General features: G+C 44.2%; 1 protein-coding gene across 1 annotated transcript; it reads left to right on the top strand.

Annotated features, from left to right (window-relative positions):
- Positions 1 to 818: 818 nt before the first annotated feature.
- On the top strand, positions 819 to 17,822 carry LOC129841554 (major intrinsically disordered Notch2-binding receptor 1-like). The gene is made up of 4 exons (XM_055909884.1): positions 819 to 1,278; positions 13,058 to 15,128; positions 15,877 to 16,119; positions 17,211 to 17,822. The coding sequence occupies exons 2-4, from the start codon at positions 13,071 to 13,073 to the stop codon at positions 17,403 to 17,405; spliced, it is 2,496 nt and encodes an 831-aa protein (XP_055765859.1). The 5' UTR covers positions 819 to 1,278; positions 13,058 to 13,070; the 3' UTR covers positions 17,406 to 17,822.
- Positions 17,823 to 18,036: the final 214 nt, after the last annotated feature.

Genomic DNA, 18,036 nt, shown 5'->3' with positions numbered 1-18,036 from the left:
TTCCCCCTAAGGTCCCCATTTAATTACATGAAATTGCCATGGGGCGGAGATACATTTTTTTGCAGTTTTATGGCAAATTTCCTGCAATTCTACACATTTTGCCACGATTTATGCCATGTTACAATGATATTTGAGTGAGAGTGAATAACAAAATAAATGAAGGCCCCCTGGAGGTCAGGGCCCCTTTGTGCCCTGGCGGTAATTACAACAGATATCTGGGTAGACTAGATTACCAATCCAGAAAGGGTTGCTTGGGCTAATTGACTGACATAGCAAGAGGAAAACTGCTGATGCACAACCTAATTTAGATATTGTGTGTATTCTACTTTTTCGTGGCCCCCTTGCGACCGGGTGCCCTAGGCGACCACCTATGTTGCTTATGCCCAGGGCTGGCCCTTCCACCATTATTAGCCAGATAATTATCATTTTGTGCACATAAAGAAACCCAGTTAGACTGCCCACCGGACTAAAAATGGGCCTGCATTTACCTGAAATGTCAGATGTTCAGTCCGCCCCTGGGTGAAACCATCCAAGATGTTGGGTTTGATTCTCGTCAAAGTGCAACTACTCAGTGATGATAGCTTTCCTCTTTCCCCAGTCTAATGGGCTTTTAAGTATGGACCTTTATGGATGCTAATGTTCGGTAATGGCGACAGGTCCACGAGGACTGATCGGCAGGAGTGTGTGTGTGAATATGTGTGTGTGTGTGTGTACGCTAGCAGGTCCTTCAGGCCTTATGATCTACTGTCAAGCTAGATATTGTTGAGGAGCCTCAATTATGAAAGCATCCATTTTTTATATATTTTTCTCCATTACACACAAACACTTTTGTCATCTGGTACACTGAAAAACCACTCCTACACTCCATCACACACGTTTATGTATGTGACTGACATAGCAACAGTAGCCTCTAGTTTATATTGACATTTCAGGTGTCATGCAGCTATTCCATATGGAGAGAGAATGCTAAGTTGAATATTTGCTTTTTTGAGGTATCTTGGGCACTGGAGGGACCAGTGAGAGGATGACCTGGTTTAAATTTTCTCCTCTCTGCCTTGTTGGTAGCTACCCATTTTAACAGAGTCCATCCGAGCAGATGAGAATCAACTGTGCGCGTGGATTGGATCTTTTTCTACTAAGGAATATCGTCATTTTATTCATCTGCAGATAATTAGGTATACCTGAGGTCGTTTTGCGCTTCTCTAAGTCAATGTTGTTATTCTAACGGGTGCAGGTGCGGCTGTGGAAATCCAACGATTCTCTGTCCAGAGATAACAAGTAAGTCACCTACTTTGTGTGGCCGTTATTTAAAACCTGACTGATGATCAAATATATATATTTTTAATAGGCTATGTGGTAGGCTACGGTGACCTTACAACAAGCACGAGTGACAATGATTTATAGCAGAGATTTGACACTGAATGGAACGAATGTCATTCAATGTATTCTGTCCTCTAATTCTCTTAAGTTTTAGTGCTTCTGAGATGGCTTAATAAAACGACAAAATTATCAGCTATAAATAGAGTAAAGGATACCATATGTCATATCTAATTCATTTAAGATGTAGGCTATTTAAAAACACCCACTACTTGAGTTCAGCTTCTCATTTGGCCTAAATCTGGTTCAATTCATGGTTTTAAATTTGGTTCAATTAATGTGCCTGTTCAGTAACGCACCGCTGTCTTACCCATTACAGAGAGAAGATGTGATATATTACCTGTAATAAATATAAGGCAATGTTTATATGACCCCCGTTCAAACAGCCCCTTATTTACAATTTTCATGCAGGTATACCCCTTTTATACACATCAGTCATTAACTTGCAAATTGATAGGGGAGGGAGTGGGCAGTTTTGTTAACCCTTTTTAGTTCCAGGTAGAACCCTTTTGGTTCCAGGTAGAACTTTTTGTGGTGTCTTGTGGAAGCATTTCCACAGAAGGTTCTACTTGGAATCCAAAAGGGGTCTACCTGGAACCAAAAAGGGTTATCCTATGGGGACAGCAGAATAATCCTTTTGGAACCCTTTTTTCTAGGAGTGTTGATCTTTAGGTGGCTTTTAATTTGCTATGTTTTTTTAGCACTTTCAGATATACCCAAAGCAGGTAAAAAGAAACAGGCATGGTCAATTAGTGGAATCTATCTGTGTATGAAAGGGGTAACGTTTCCTTGTAAATGTACAGCATTATACTGGCAGTAGAGTTGCCAGCTAAATACTGTATTTTCATTTTACAGCAGGGATGCTGTAAAATGTTTTACAATAAAAAAACAGAATTACAATACTGTAAATGAGCCTACTGTAAGCATTACAGCAACACAACTGTATTATATAATTACAGTAATTTGCTGGCAACTCTGCTGCCAGTATAATGCTGTAAATTTACAATACACCGTGTTACCGTAATCCGTTTTATGGTACCAATACTCTTACTGTAGTATTTTTTACAGTAATGGTAATTAATTAATTAATTAATTAAATTCATTGAGGGGAGGTAGGTTTATTTGACAGTAATTGCATCTGGTTGGTGCAATAAGGTTGGCTGCTAGGTAATATACTTTCATATTACAGCATACAAAATATATACACTACCGTTCAAAAGTTTGGGGTCACTTAGAAATGTCCTTGTTTTTGAAAGAAAAGCACATTTTTTGTCCATTAAAATATAAAATTGATCAGAATTAGAGTGTACACATTGTTAATGTTGTCAATGACTATTGTAGCTGAAAACGGCAGATAAAAAAAATAAAAATTGAATATCTACATAGGCATACAGAGGCCCATTATCGGCAGCCATCACTCCTGTGTTCCAAAGGCGCGAGGTGTTAGCTAATCCAAGTTTATAATTTGAAAAGGCTAATTCATCATTAGAAAACCCTTTTGCATTTTGTTAGCACAGCTGAAAACTGTTGTCCTGATTTAAAGAAGCAATAAAACTGGCCTTCTTTAGACTAGTTGAGTATCTGGAGCCTCAGCATTTGTGGGTTCGATTACAGGCTCAAAAAAGCACTTCTGAAACTCGTCAGTCTATTCTTGTTCTGAGAAATATAGGCTATTCCATGTGAGAACATGCCAAGAAACTGAAGATCTCGTACAACGCTGTGTAGTACTCCTTTCACAGAACAGCGCAAACTGGCTCTAACGAGAATAGAAAGAGGAGTGGGAGGCCCCAGTGCACAACCGAGCAAGAGGACAAGTACATTAGTGTTTCTAGTTTGAGAAACAGATGCCGCACAAGTCCTCAACTGGCAGCTTCATTAAATAGTACCCGCAAAACACCAAAGGCGACTCCAGGATGCTGGCCTTCTAGGCAGAGTTGCAAAGAAAAGCCATATCTCAGACTGGCCAATAAAAAGAAAAGATTAAGATGGGCAAAAGAAAACAGACACTGGACAGAGATGCCTTTTTCTTTACCTAACACAACGTGCCATTGGAACACAGGAGTGATGGTAATGGGCCTCTGTACGCCTATGTAGATGGCTGATTTTTATATCTATAGCTCTGTCAGAGTGACCATCGGGTTTTTGGTCACCTCTCTGACCAAGGCCCTTCTCCCCCGATTGCTCAGTTTGGCCGCTTGGCCAGCTCTAGGACGAGTCTTGGTGGTTCCAAATGTAACAGTTTAACTTTAGTCCGTCCCCTCGCCCCGACCCGGGCGCGAACCAGGGACCCTCTGCACACATCAACAACAGTCACCCACGAAGCATCGTTACCCATTGCTCCACAAAAGCCACAAACTTCTTCCATTTAAGAATAATGGAGGCCACTGTGTTCTTGGGGACTTTCAATGCTGCAGCCATTTTTTGTTACCCTTCCCCTGATCTGTGTCTCGACACAATCCTGTCTCGGAGCTCAGTGGACAATTCCTTCGACCTCATGGCTTGGTTTTTGCTCTGACATGCACTGTCAACTGTGTGACCTTATATAGACAGCTGTGTGCCTTTCAAAATCATGTCCAATCAATTGAATTTACCACAGGTGAACTTCAATCAAGTTGTAGAAACATCTCAATGATCATCAATGAAAACAGGGTGCACCTAAGCTAAGAGTCTCTTAACGAAGGGTCTGAATACTTATGTAAATAACGTAACAAAATGTGGAAAAAGTCAAAGGGTCTGAATACTTTCCGAACGCAGTGTATCTTTATCTATATAGTTCCGAATATATGGGTGTTAAACAATTTTCAGATTCTTTTCAGCATATCAAAAAGCATACCAAGATCTGGATTTGGCCCTCAGCCAAGAGAAGCATATCTGGAATCAATATACTTTAATGAAACAGCAGGGAGCAGGTCTCGAACCCATGACCTTCTAGCCCGAGGTCCGGTGCGCTATCGACTGTGCCGCAAAAGCATGCTCGTGCGGCAGAGTCGATTTCCGCGCTTATAAACCCAGGGTCGTTACACTACTGTAGCTTCCTTCATGACCTGACCTTCATGACCTATAAACCCCTCTGTCGAAGACACTTGGACCTTCTTTTTAAAATATTTTTAGTGGTATCGTTAACAAATACACACCCATAAAGAAAATAGTAATTAAAAACAGGTTCAGCCCCTGGTTCAACTATGATCTGGCAGAGTTACTCCAGTTCAAGAATTCCATTTGCCAAATCGCTCGGCACACACATTTTTAGGCTGACTGGCTCTTGTTCAGGCAAATATGAAATAAGTGCACTCATTCTATACAGAAGGCCAAAGTGAGTTACTTTAAGAAGCAGTTCTCTCTCTGTGGGTCTAACCCCAAGAAGTTCTGGAAAACAGTTAAAGATCTGGAGAATAAACCCTCCTCCTCACAGCTGCCCATGTCCCTTAATGTTGATGATGTGGTTGTTACTGACAAGGAGCACATGGCTGAGCTCTTTAATCACCACTTCATTAAGTCAGGATTACTATTTGACTCTGCCATGCCTCCTTGCCCATCCAACATTTCCTCATCTCCCACCCCTTCCATTGCGACCATCCCCGATGCTCCTCCCTCTTTTCCCCTGCCCCACCAAGAAGTTTCTCCCTGGAGGCGGTCACCGAGTCCGAGATGCTAAAGGAGCTCCATAAACTTGACCCCCAAAAAACAGCTGGGTCAGATGGTTTAGACCCTTTCTTCTTTAAGGATGCTGCCCCTATCATTGCTGAGCCTATCTCTGACCTTTTTAACCTATCTCACCTCTCTGGGGAGGTTCCCATTACTTGAAAGGAAACCACGGTGTCTTTTATTTAAAGGGGGAGATCAAGCTGATCGTAACTGTTATAGACCAATTTCTATTTTGCCCTGTTTATCAAGTGTTGGAAAAACTTGTCAACAATCAACTGATTGGCTTTCTTGATGTCTATAGTATTCTCTCGGGTATGCAATCTGGTTTCCACTTAGGTTATGGATGTGTCACTGCAACCGTAAAGGTCTTAAATTGTGTCACCATTGCCCTTGATTCAAAGCAACGTTGTGCTGCTATTTCATTTACTTGGCCAAAGCTTTTGACCATTCCATTCTTGTGGGCCGGCTAAGGAGAATTGGTGTCTCTGAGGGATCTTTGGCCTGGTTTGCTAACTACCTCAAAGAGTGCAGTCTATACATTCAGAACATCTGCTGTCTCAGCCACTGCTTGTCACCAAGGGAGTACCCCAAGGCTCGATCCTCGGCCCCACACTCTTCTCAATTTACATCAACAACAGAGCTCAAGCAGTAGGAAGCTCTCTAATCCATTTATATGCAGATGATAGTCTTATACTCAGCTGGCCTCTCCCCGGATGTTGTGTTAAACGCTCTACATCAAAGCTTTCTTAATGTCCAACAAGCTTTCTCTTACCTTAACCTTATTCTGAAGATCTCCAAAACAAAGGTCATGTGGTATGATAAGAATGCCCCTCTCCCCGGTGTGATTGCTACCCCTGAGGGTTTAGAGTTCGAGGTAGTCACCTCAAACACGTACTTGGGAGTATGGCTAGACGGTACACTATCCTTCTCTGAGCACATATCAAACCTGCAGGCTAAGGTTAAATCTAGACTTGGTTTCCTCTATTGTAATCGCTCCTCTTTCACCCCAGCTGCCAAACTGACCCCGATGGACTGTCTTTGCTTATTTGAACTGTTCTTTCCATAATATGGACTTGGTCTTTTACCTAATAGGGCTATCTTCTGTATACCACCCTTACCAATCACAACACAACTGATTGGCTCAAACACATTGAAGGAAAGAAATTCCACAAATGTACTTTTAACAAGGCACACCTGTTCATTGAAATGCATTCCAGGTGACTACCTCATGAAGCTGGTTGAAAGAACGTGTCCCAACATTTGCCTAGTACTGTATGTCTAAAAGAAGTCAGGATATGGTACATATCTCAAAACATGCATTGGAAATTGTTTTAATTTCGCAAGCTTGTATCATGATTTAACAACGGTTGCAAACTTGTAACTTGTAACTTGAGATTTGAATACATTCAATAAGATTTGCTAACATAATATATTAAGTCCATTTACAACTATAAATATTATGCTATGAATCAAAAATACACATGCAGATTTTGAATCTGCGCACGCTCGGAGTTCTGTCACACTGTAGAAAGAGATTTGCAAGTAAAATCACTTGCGCTCTGGGGACAGGACTTTTTACTCCTGACCAATCACTTCCCTCTGCCAAAACCACAGCTGCCTAACCATTGACTGGATTGTTCCATCAATCAATTATCAGGAAGTAACTACCCACATAAGCAAGTGAGGAGGAGGTAAACACACCAAAAACCATCTATGTAATCATCTCTTATCCGTCTACATACATTCTCTGGTGAAAAGGCACGACAGTTTGTTTATGCAATATTTAAAAAATTGTACACTACACAAGACTGAAGAATAAGACAAATAGGCTGCGTGTAGACTGGTAGCCCAATTCTGATCTTTCCCCCCCCACTAATTGGTATTTTAACCTATCAGATCAGCTTGAGCAGACACATGCACATTTGTGGCCTGCTGGAGGTCCTTTTGCAGGCCTCTGGCAGTGCACCTCCTTGCACAAAGGCGGAGGTAGCGGTCCTGCTGCTGGGTTGTTGCTCTCCTACGGCCTCCTCCACGTCTCCTGATGTACTGGCCTGTCTCCTGGTAGCGCCTCCATGCTCTGGACACTACGCTGACAGACACAGCAAACCTTCTTGCCACAGCTCGCATTGATGTGCCATCCTGGATGAGCTGCACTACCTGAGCCACTTGTGTGGGTTGTAGACTCCGTCTCATGCTACCACTAGAGTGAAAGCACCGCCAGCATTCAAAAGTGACCAAAACATCAGCCAGGAAGCATAGGAATTGAGAAGTGGTCTGTGGTCACCACCTGCAGAACCATTCCTTTATTGGAGGTGTCTTGCTAATTGCCTATAATTTCCACCTTTTGTCTATTCCATTTGTACAACAGCATGTGAAATTTATTGTCAATCAGTGTTGCTTCCTAAGTGGACAGTTTGATTTCACAGAAGTGTGATTGACTTGGAGTTACATTGTGTTGTTTAAGTGTTTTTTGAGCAGTGTATATTCAAATATCAAGTTACAGGTTTGTAACCATTGTTAAAACCTCACTAGGGTATGTGGGACCACCTCGTCAACAGCCAGTGAAACTGCAGGGCGCCAAATTCAAAACAACAGAAATCTCATCATTTAAATTCCTCAAACGTACAAGTATTTTACATCATTTTAAAGATACACTTGTTGTAAATCCAGCCAAAATGTCAGATTTCAAAAAGGTTTTACGACGAAAGCACACCAAACTAATATGTTAGGTTAGAGCCAAGTCACAGAAAAAGACAGCCATTTTTCCAGCCAAAGAGAGGAGTAACAAAAAGCAGAAATAGAGATAAAATTAATCACTAACCTTTGATGATCTTCATCAGATGACACTCATAGGACTTCCTGTTACACAATAAATGTATGTTTTGTTCGATAAAGTTCATATTTATATAAAAACATCTCAGTATACATTGGCGCGTTATGTTCAGTAGTTCCAAAAACATCCGATTTTGCCGAGAGTTCAGTTGTTCCAAAAACATCTGATTTTGCCGAGAGCCACATCAATTTACAGAAATACTCATCATAAATGTTGATGAAAAAACAAGTGTTATACATGGAACTTTAGATAAACTTCTCCTTAATGCAACCGCTGTGTCAGATTTCAAAAAAGCTTTACCGAAAAAGCAAACCATGCAATAATCTGAGTACAGCGCTCAGAGACCAAAACATGCCAAACAGATATCCGCCATGTTGTGTAGTCAACAGAAGTCAGAAATAGCATTATAAATATTCACTCACCTTTGATGATCTTCATCAGAATGCACTCCCAGGAATCCCAGTTCCACAATAAATGTTTGATAAAGTTCATCATTTATGTCCAAATAACTCCCTTTTGTTAGTGCGTTCCGCCCAGTAATCCAAATTCATGACGCGCGAGCAGACGAAAAGTCAAAAAGTTCCGTTACAGTCCGGAGAAACATGTCAAACGATGTATAGTTTCAATCTTTAGGATGTTTTTAACATAAATCTTCAATAATGTTCCAACCGGCGAATTCCTTTGTCTGTAGAAATGCAATGGAACAGAGCTCGCTCTCACGTGAACGAGCGTCACCAGCTCATGGCTCTCTGGCAGACCTCTGACTCATTCCCCTCTCATTTCCCCCTCCTTTACAGTAGAAGCATCAAACAAGGTTCTAAAGGCTTTTGACATCTAGTGGAAGCCTTAGGAAGTGCAATATGACCAATATCCCACTGTACCTTCAATAGAGAATGAGTTTAAAAACTACAAACGTCAGATTTCCCACTTCCTGGTTGGATTTTTTCTCAGGTTTTTGCCTGCCATATGAGTTCTGTTATACTCACAGACATCATTCAAACAGTTTTAGAAACTTCAGAGTGTTTTCTATCCAAATCTACTAATAATATGCATATCTTAGCTTCTGGGACTGAGTAGCAGGCAGTTTACTCTGGGTACCTCTGGGCACCTTATTCATCCAAGGTACTCAATACTGCCCCCAGCCATAAGAAGTTAAAATATCAAAACAAACTCTGAACCAATGACATTAATTTGGGGACAGGTCGAAAAGCATTAAACATGTATGGCAATTTAGCTAGCTTGCTGTTGCTAGCTAATTTGTCCTTGGATATAAACATTGAGTTGTTATTTTATCTGAAATGCACGAAAAGCATTAAACATGTATGGCAATTTAGCTAGCTTGCTGTTGCTAGCTAATTTGTCCTTGGATATAAACATTGAGTTGTTATTTTATCTGAAATGCACGAAAAGCATTAAACATGTATGGCAATTTAGCTAGCTTGCTGTTGCTAGCTAATTTGTCCTTGGATATAAACATTGAGTTGTTATTTTATCTGAAATGCATAAGGTTCTCTACTCCGACAATTAATCCACACATAAAACGGACAACCGAATAATTTCTAGTCAGCTCTCCTCCTTCCAGGCTTTTTCATCTTTGAACTGATATGGTGATCGCATCTACACGTTCATAGAATTACCACGACAACCGGCAAAACAGTTCGTCTTTCAATCACCCACGTGGGTATAACTAATGAGGAGATGGCACGTGGGTACCTGCTTCTATAAACCAATGAGGAGATGGGAAAGGCAGGACTTGCAGCGTGATCTGCGTCAGAAATAGAAAGGAGTTCTATTTTAGCCCTTGGCATCGCAGGCGCGCGCGAGCAGTGTGGGTGCAATAATTTAATAACATGGATTTCTACATTTATTTTGCAACGCTCGCGCACGCGACGTGTCCGGTCAGCATGTTAGCCCTTGGCAATGCAGACGCTCGTTGGCGTGCGCGAGCAGTGTGGGTGCAATAATTGAATAACATTGAATAACAATTATTTTGCAGTGCACGCGTGTGGTCAGCCTATTACCCAGAAACACTCACAGCTGCAATTGCTACCAAAGGTGCTTTTAAAAAGTATTGTCTCAGGGTGTGAATTCTTATGTAAATCTAATATTTTTGTGTTTCATTTTCAATAAATTTGCAAACATTTCTAAAAAACATGTTTTTTAACTTTGTCATTATGGGGTATTGTGTGTAGATGGGTAAAAAAAATCTATTTAATCCATTTTGAATTAAGGCTGTAACACAACAAATTATAAGTCAAGGGATATTAATACTTTCATATCACTGTATATACAGTATATACACTGAGTATACAAAACATTAGAAACACCTGCTCTTTCCATGACATAGACTGACCAGGTGAATCCAGGTGAAAGCTATGATCCCTTATTGATGTCACTTGTTAAATCCACTTCAATGAGTGTAGATGAAGGGGAGGAGACAGGTTAAAGAAGGATTTTTAAGGCTTGAGACAACTGAGACATGGATTGTGTATGTGTGCCATTCAGGGTGAATGGGTGAATGGGGGGTGAATGGGCAAGACAAAATATTTAAGTGCCTTTGAATGGGGTATGGTAGTAGGCGCCAGGCACACCGGTTTGTGGCAAGAACTGCAACGCTGCTGGGTTTTTCACGTTCAACAGTTTCTCATGTGTATCAAGAATGGTCCACCACCCAAAGGACATCCAGCCAACTTGATACAACTGTGGGAAACCTTGGAGTCAACATGGGCCACCATCTCTGTGGAACGCTTTCGACACCTTGTAGAGTCCATGCCCTGACGAATTGAGGCTGTTCTGAGGGCAAAAGGTGGGGGTGCAACTCAATATTAGGAAGGTGTTCTTAATGTTTTGAACACTCAATGTATACGAAATACTGTATGTATGAACCACGTCCACTTCTAGAGACCTTAACAAAGGCTTCCAAACTTGCAGTGACTACAGGGAAAAACAGACCAAGGACATGACATTTACTCAACCATTAAAAGTTTGAGACTTGCTGCCAATCCAATCTGTCCACTTGCTGCCAATCCAATCTGTCCCCTATACCCATTGAATTGTTGCGGTACTTCTACCACGTTTCATTTGACATCTTTGTCATTTAGCAGATGCTCTTATCCAGAGCGACTTACAAGAGAAATTAGGTTTAAGTACCTTGCTCAAGGGATATTGACAGATTCTTCACCTAGTCGGCTCTGGAATTCAACAGCTCCACGTGGTCTTCATCCATGGGGATGGATCACTGTCTAGTGGAGGGGGCTGGGGAAGATTCAAGCCCTTTGACTCTATTCCCTCCTGGACTTCTTGCAGTTGCTCTGCTACTGGGGCCATATCCTCGGGCTGGTCCCCGGGTGCAGCATTTAGTCCATCAGGAACCTGGTTTAGTGGCTGTTAATAGTAACCTCCATTATCCTCCTCCCCGTCTCCTACACCTGAAGGTAGACTCAGAGATATGACGTACAGAAGATGCAGAAAGTAAACAGTGTAGTGGGTCAATTTCCGCAACAACTAAGAGCGTTGAAGCACAAGGTTCAACTCCTCTGCTGTTTTGGTGTCCTGGCTACCACTCGGTGAACAGCGTAAAGAGATATTACATGCACAAATGCGGAGATACTATGTGAGAGCGAAGTCTTGCATCTCGTTCATTTCAATATCTCTGGCGCTGCTCCTAGCAACGTCATTTTGCTGAGTCTACCTTTGAAATTGGTATAGCACTCTCACTCAAGGGTGCAATAATTGTAGCCTCTTACAATGCACGCCTCAAAATATGCTAAAGCTAGAATCCTTAGTTTCAACATGCATTGTTGGACATATAAATTAATGATATACACCCATTAATTCTTGAAGAATATAACTTGCACTACATGAACTAAAGTATGAGGACACCTGCTCGTCGAACATCTCATTCCAAAATCACAGGCATTAACATGGAGCTGGTTCCCCTTTTCTGCTAACAGCCTCCATTCTTCTGGGAAGCCTTTCCACTAGATGTTGGAACATTGCTGCGGGCACTTGCTTCCATTTAGCCACGAGCATTAGGGAGGTTGGGCGATTAAGCCTGGCTCGCAGTAGGCATTCCAATTCATCCCAAAGGTGTTCGATGGGATTGAGGTCAGGGCTCTGTGCAGGCCAGTCAAGTTTTTCCACACCGATCTCAACAAACCATTTCTGTAAGAACCTCACTTTGTGCACGGGGGACTTGTCATGCTGAAACAGTAAAGGGTCTTCCCCAAACTGTTGCGACCAAGTTAGAAGCACAGAGTCATCTCGAATATCATTGTTTGCTGTAGCATTAAGATTGTCCTTCACTGGAACTAAGGGGGCTAGCCCAAACTATGAAAAACAGCCCCAGACCATTATTCCTCCACCACCAAACTTTACAGCTGGCACTATGCATTTGGGCAGGTAGCGTTCTCCTAACATCCGCCAAACCCAGCTTCGTACATCGAACTGCCAAATGTTGAAGTGTGATTCATCAATCCAGAGAACGCGTTTCCACTGCTCCAGAGTTCAATTACAGTGAGCTTTATAACACTCCGGCCGACGCTTGGCATTACGCACGGTGATCTTAGGCTTGTGTACGTCTGTTCGTCCATGGAAACCCATTTCATAAAGCTCCCTACAAACAGTTATTGTGCTGAAGCTGCTTCCAGAGGCAGTTTGGAACTCGGTAGTGAGTGTTGCAACCGAGGACATATGATTTATACGCGCTACGTAAGGCCATTCTACTCCTAATATTTTATCACCTGTCAGTAATAGGTATAGCTGAAACAGTAAAATCTACTAATTTGAAGGGGTGTCCACATACCTTTGTATATATAGTGTATAAATGCCTCATGAGCTTAGTTCATCTGTTGCACCCTATCAGAACCCAAAATATATACTTGTTTTACTCCAGTGTTTGTTAACAATGTAAATGTTAATAAACACTGTATAGCCAGAAAACATGCATGGTTAAAACTATTATTTTTATATCATGGATGGTCAGTCCTTGCATCCATAGCTCTGTCTTTGAATTTGAGAGTGGTTATATTTCTCCAGGCCTATCCATCAGCTGTTTACCAAAACAGAGGAGGGGTGGCAGCTTTGTTATTGTGTAATTTTTTACTGTGTTATTCAAGTGGTAATACATTTGTGCTAATACATACATTTTCTTAAGATTTATTTTCAACCACATCCCCTGTTGATTTTGTTGTTAATTTGAAGGTGATATTGGGTCATGGCCAGTCTGCAGCAAGAGTACCCCCTGGTCCTGCTGGGGATTCTGGAGGAGCTGGCTGCTATGCGCCACTGGCTTTCCTTTCAGGACCTGTGTAGAATGGTCAGCACCCGCTTCGACCTGCAGCACCTCACAGAGCTTAGGAGCCTGCTGTTCTCCGCAGCCTGCCGCGATCCCTGTTTCCCTGCCACCCTCTTCAGAGACAGGGTCAACCCTAAGGGACTGGGGACATCCCCGATTGGCGTGGCAGCTGACATCGTCACAATATTCAACCTCATTCAAATGACGGGTGGGGTTCCTGACGAGGCCCAGGCGGCCCAGCCAATGAAAGCTCAGCTTGGCCCCAATATGGACCAATCCCCGGGGCCCTCTTTGCAAATTTCTTTGCCCATCGCTGACGAGGTGAGATTCTCCAGCCGCGATAGGGTGCGCACACTGTCAGACTCTCAGACCCTCTCAGGCCCTATCGACCAGAGCTTTCTCTGGACCAAATCAAATTACTCATTCCGCAAGCGTGCCAGTCTCCCTCCTGATCCCCTCTCTCTGGTCTCGTCATCCCCTCCAGGCCGTGCCAGGGCTGTGTCTTTCGACTGGCGCCACAACACCCCGCTGTTCGCTGGCAGTGGAAGCATCCCAGGCCAGGCCATGCAGAGCATCTACCTCCCCCTGGAGACAGACAGCGAGTCCTCAAAGGATTCCTTGAGTGGAGACTCGGCACCCAGGGATCCCGGATCAGAGCCGGGATCGCAGCCGGGATCGGAGCGGCATTCCTGCACGAAGAAGAGAGGTATTTTTAAGATGGACTTCCACAACCAGTCACACCTTGTTCCCGAGGTGACCATTAGTACCTTGACCCCGAGAGTAGGAGTAGGAGGAAGAGGGAGGCAGGAACCTTTCACCAATCGCAGCTTTGAGATGCTCTCCAACCCGTATCCTTCGCACACTGTTGGTCAGCCTTCGCCGGACCGCCAGGCCAAGCATGAAAGCCTGGATGACCTCCAGGACTCCACATACTTTGGCCCAGGTAGTATTATTCCTGAATGGTCCCCCCTCCACCTCCAACACCCCAGGACCCGTAGGCCAGGATGGACGGACAAGAGCCTCAGTCTGGATGACAGGTTGGTGGGCTTGGATGGCTCCGAGGGCTTCCTTCAGAGACTTGCCCCCAGCCCCACCACAAACCCTGTTGAGTGGTTGCCCCCTTCAAAGGGATGGGAGGGGACCGTCAGTCCTAGACCTGAAGGAGGAGGGTGGATGGCCTGCAGTACGAGCACCCAGACAGACACCATGCCGGGCACGCGGCACCTGCGGAGCCTGGTGCAGGCCGACCACCTGTCCTTCATGACCTCGATGGACAACCCCGACATGATAGGCGGGGACGACATCAGCACCATCTTCCGCTTCCTGGATGACATGAGCATGTGCGGCTCCACAGGGTACATCTGCCCCCCCGACGGGGGCCCTTCGGCAGCCCAGGACACCCCGGAGGCGCGGCGCGGCCGCCTGGGCCAGCTCCAGAGGCTCTTCCATTCGCTGGACGGCAGTGAAGATGGCGGGCTCAAGGCCAGCGTGTGTAAACTCCTCCTGAGAATGGGCCAGATCGAGCAGAGCCTGGAGTCCCTGTCCGAAGTCAAGGCCGAGATCTCCCAGGTGCTCTCCTTTCTCCAGCGGCTGGACGAGAAGATGCAGGAGCAGGCCGTGGGAGGTAGGCAGGGAGGTAGGTGGCTGGGACCCCCCAGCGGTGGTGAGTCTTCCCTGGGTGTGCTAAGCCATCCGCTCAGCCCTGGGTCTGGTGGCTCCTCTGAGCCCCAGCCCCTGTCTGTATCTGGGCATTCGTTTGGTAGCCTGGACTGGAACCGGTGGGGGAAGATGGAGGAGAACAGAGGTGTGAGCGAAACCAAAGTGGGGAAGAAGGGGGTGCTCTCTCGGCAGGCTTCTTGCAAGAGTGGCGTGGACTCCAAGCGGCCAAGCATCATCTCCATCTTGTCTGCACGGGATTGGACGGTGTCTTTCTCGAAAAGTAAAGATGACAAGGCCCAGCCCGGGAAAACAGGACAGGTACTGTACCAACTTAGTCAGTGCAACAGTGTGTGTGTATGTGCATGCATGCATGCATGCATGCATTCGTTTTGGAGATTTGTATTTGGAGTGAGTGTGATAGTGAGTGTGAGTATGTATGTGTGTGTTTTAGTGTGTGTGTGTGCTCATTTTGTTGCTAAATCAGGAGTTTAGCTGTCTGTGTCTTGTAATGCAGTCTTAGGGTCTGGGTCTGACCTGTTACCTGCTCCATATAGTTGTATGTTGCTGTTTGGATCAAGCCTGGTCAACCAGCCTGCTGCGCTTGCGTTTCGTTTCATGTGAAGTGAATGTGAGCTATCGCAAGATCAGTCTGGTTTCACAAGGCTAGTGGCTAGTTGTGTGAGGGTAAGGAATTATAAACTCTGTGGATTTGGGGGTTTTAGGCAGAAATTTGAAAGAACTAGACTAATACAGAGACTAAAACAAAACTAAAGCATAACTTGAGTCAGACATTAGCTGGCCTGTTGGTCAGACTATGTGGTTTAGGTGGTCAGTTGTTTACTTAGTCAATTATTCCTATAGCTCTTTTACTGGCAATGCAAGACTGCCTTTCAGTAATCAGTAATTCCCTACTTCTCCAAACAAAGGCAAGAGCAGGTTTGCTTGTGTGTATGCAGTTTGTTCACATATGTATTCCATATTTGTTCCTGCCATTATGTTTGATTTATTTTCCTCTCTTCCCCATCCACATTTCCTCTTTCACATCTTTCTCCCACCCTCCATGCAGACGGACCAATCAAACAGCTCTGCCCAGAGTCACAAACTCCCTCCTCAAAAACACTCCCACTTGGTGGAGCAGGTGTCCAACTCTTCTCTCTTCCGTCAGAAGGGTGGCGGTTTGACCAATCCAGGGTTGTCCTCTGGGTTGACCTCTGGTTTGACCTCTGACCTCCGATTGGCTGAGGGGAGAGGAGCCCCGGTCTGGACCGTGGAGGAGAGAGAGGCCGGAATGTCCCCTTTGGACCTACAGGTACTGTATATTTTGACCGTGTTGACCTTTTGGTAGCGCAGTACTTAACGACAACTGTGGGCCACATTAAATCAACTCACGGGACCCGTCTGACCGCCAGTACGAGCTCCCTGCTTTCCAAGAGGAAATGTTTGATTGCTTTTCCTAAGCACATGATCACATATGTCTTATTATAATCTTATATGCTGTAAATGTTCAACAGACTGAACAAATTAGTCAAGATCATTATGAGATTATACTAATACATTATACATATGACATGTCTTTTGATGCACTATACCTGCATTATAATGCATTAAATAAAGTTTAGCTTTCTCCTAAAATTATACAAACCAGGATTAGTCAGTGAACCATCTGAAAATATAGAATCCCATGTGGCTCAGTTGGTAGAGCATGGCACTTGCAATGCCAAGGTTGTGGGTTTGATTCCCACAGGGGACCAGTATGTATCACTCACTACTGTAAGTCTATCTGGATAAATGACTAAAATGTAAATGTAAAATGTATATCTGAACTGGCATCCAAAAAGAACTTCCAATGAATACGATAAAAAAATATATATATTATATAAAAATGTGCCCCATTTTTCGCTCCGATTTTCGATCTCGCTGCAACTCCCCAACTGGCTCGGAAGGCAAAGGTTGAGTCATGCGTCCTCCAAAACATGACCCGCCTAACCGCACTCCTTAACACCCGCCAGCTTAACCCGGAAGCCAGCCGCACCAATGTGTCGGAGGAAACACTTTTCAACTGGCGACCGGGGTCAGCCCACAGGCACCGGGCCTGCCACAAGGAGTCGCTAGAGCACGATGAGTCAAGTAAAGCCCCACCGGCCAAACCCTCCCCTAACCCGGATGACGCTGGGCCAATTGTGCACTGTCTTATGGGACTCTCGGTCACGGCCGGTTGTGGCACAGCCCGGGAAGGAACTCGGGTCTGTAGTAACGCCTTTAGCCCTACATGCGATGCGGTGCTTTAGACCATTGTGCCACTCGGGAGGCCCCAGTGAATAATATGTTTAATGGAACAACTGGAAGGGTTATCTACTTGACTGGCATGATAGAGTGGTGACCTTGTGTTTTGTCTCGTAGGCCCAGGACTCTCTAAACCCTAATAACCTGGAGTTTTGGATGGAGGACATCTACACGCCAGGTTACAGCACACTGCTGAGGCGCAAAGAGGCCAACCAGCGCAGAGCCAAAGCCTGCAAGCTGGGGGCGCTCATCTTCACTTCCATCACCGTCATCCTCGTCATCGTCATCCCTATCGCCACCATGAGCTCTTGAGGCTGTGTATGCATGCCAGACAGGAGACCTCCAAACAAAAATACTGATTTGATTTGTTGATTGGTGATGACGGGATGGTGGGATTCTGAATGTGGTGTTGATGTGATACTTTTTTCATATAACGGTGTAGGGGGAGTAATGTGCCCTACATTTACCATGCTCTTGCACCAGTGTACTCAGGAGAGAGTATTAAGGAAAGACCAAGCTAAACGATTGCAATTTCTTTGTGAATCTGGCGCCATGTTATTACAATCTGTTACGGCCTTATCCTGTTGCCCACATACCTTACTGGGCTAATTTCTTTCAAGCACAAGTTTTAAAAATGCATAACAGTAAAAAGCACAGCATTTATGTAGGCCTACTGTCTGCCATTATTTATCATTAAGTTATGTTGAATAAAATATTTATTTGTCATAATGGTTTTCGCTCCAATTTTGCCAACCATGTGCGGGAAATGAGTGATTTCCTCTATATTTTACTGGCTATGTCAATGCAGTCTTTTGATGAGAAACCTCCCCTGTTGATGTTGATGTTTTGGGCCTTAGGGATATGGAAAAGGAAGCCTTTGCCAGGAACCACTTTGTGAATTGAGGATTCTCTGTGTAATCTAATTTATGTTATACCAGTCTAC

The sequence above is a fragment of the Salvelinus fontinalis genome, chromosome 3, assembly GCF_029448725.1.
Source record: "Salvelinus fontinalis isolate EN_2023a chromosome 3, ASM2944872v1, whole genome shotgun sequence".
NCBI lineage: Eukaryota > Metazoa > Chordata > Actinopteri > Salmoniformes > Salmonidae > Salvelinus > Salvelinus fontinalis.
The sequence above is the reverse complement of the archived record's forward strand: the minus strand, read 5'-3'. Positions and strand labels throughout refer to the sequence as shown.

Bases quoted from the DNA above. Each gene is read 5' to 3' on its own strand.
- LOC129841554 (XM_055909884.1), top strand. From the start codon at position 13,071: ATGGCCAGTCTGCAGCAAGAGTACCCCCTGGTCCTGCTGGGGATTCTG. The intron at 15,129-15,876 runs GTACTGTACCAA...CCCTCCATGCAG, and splicing joins AGCCCGGGAAAACAGGACAG to ACGGACCAATCAAACAGCTC. The intron at 16,120-17,210 runs GTACTGTATATT...TTTGTCTCGTAG, and splicing joins TGTCCCCTTTGGACCTACAG to GCCCAGGACTCTCTAAACCC.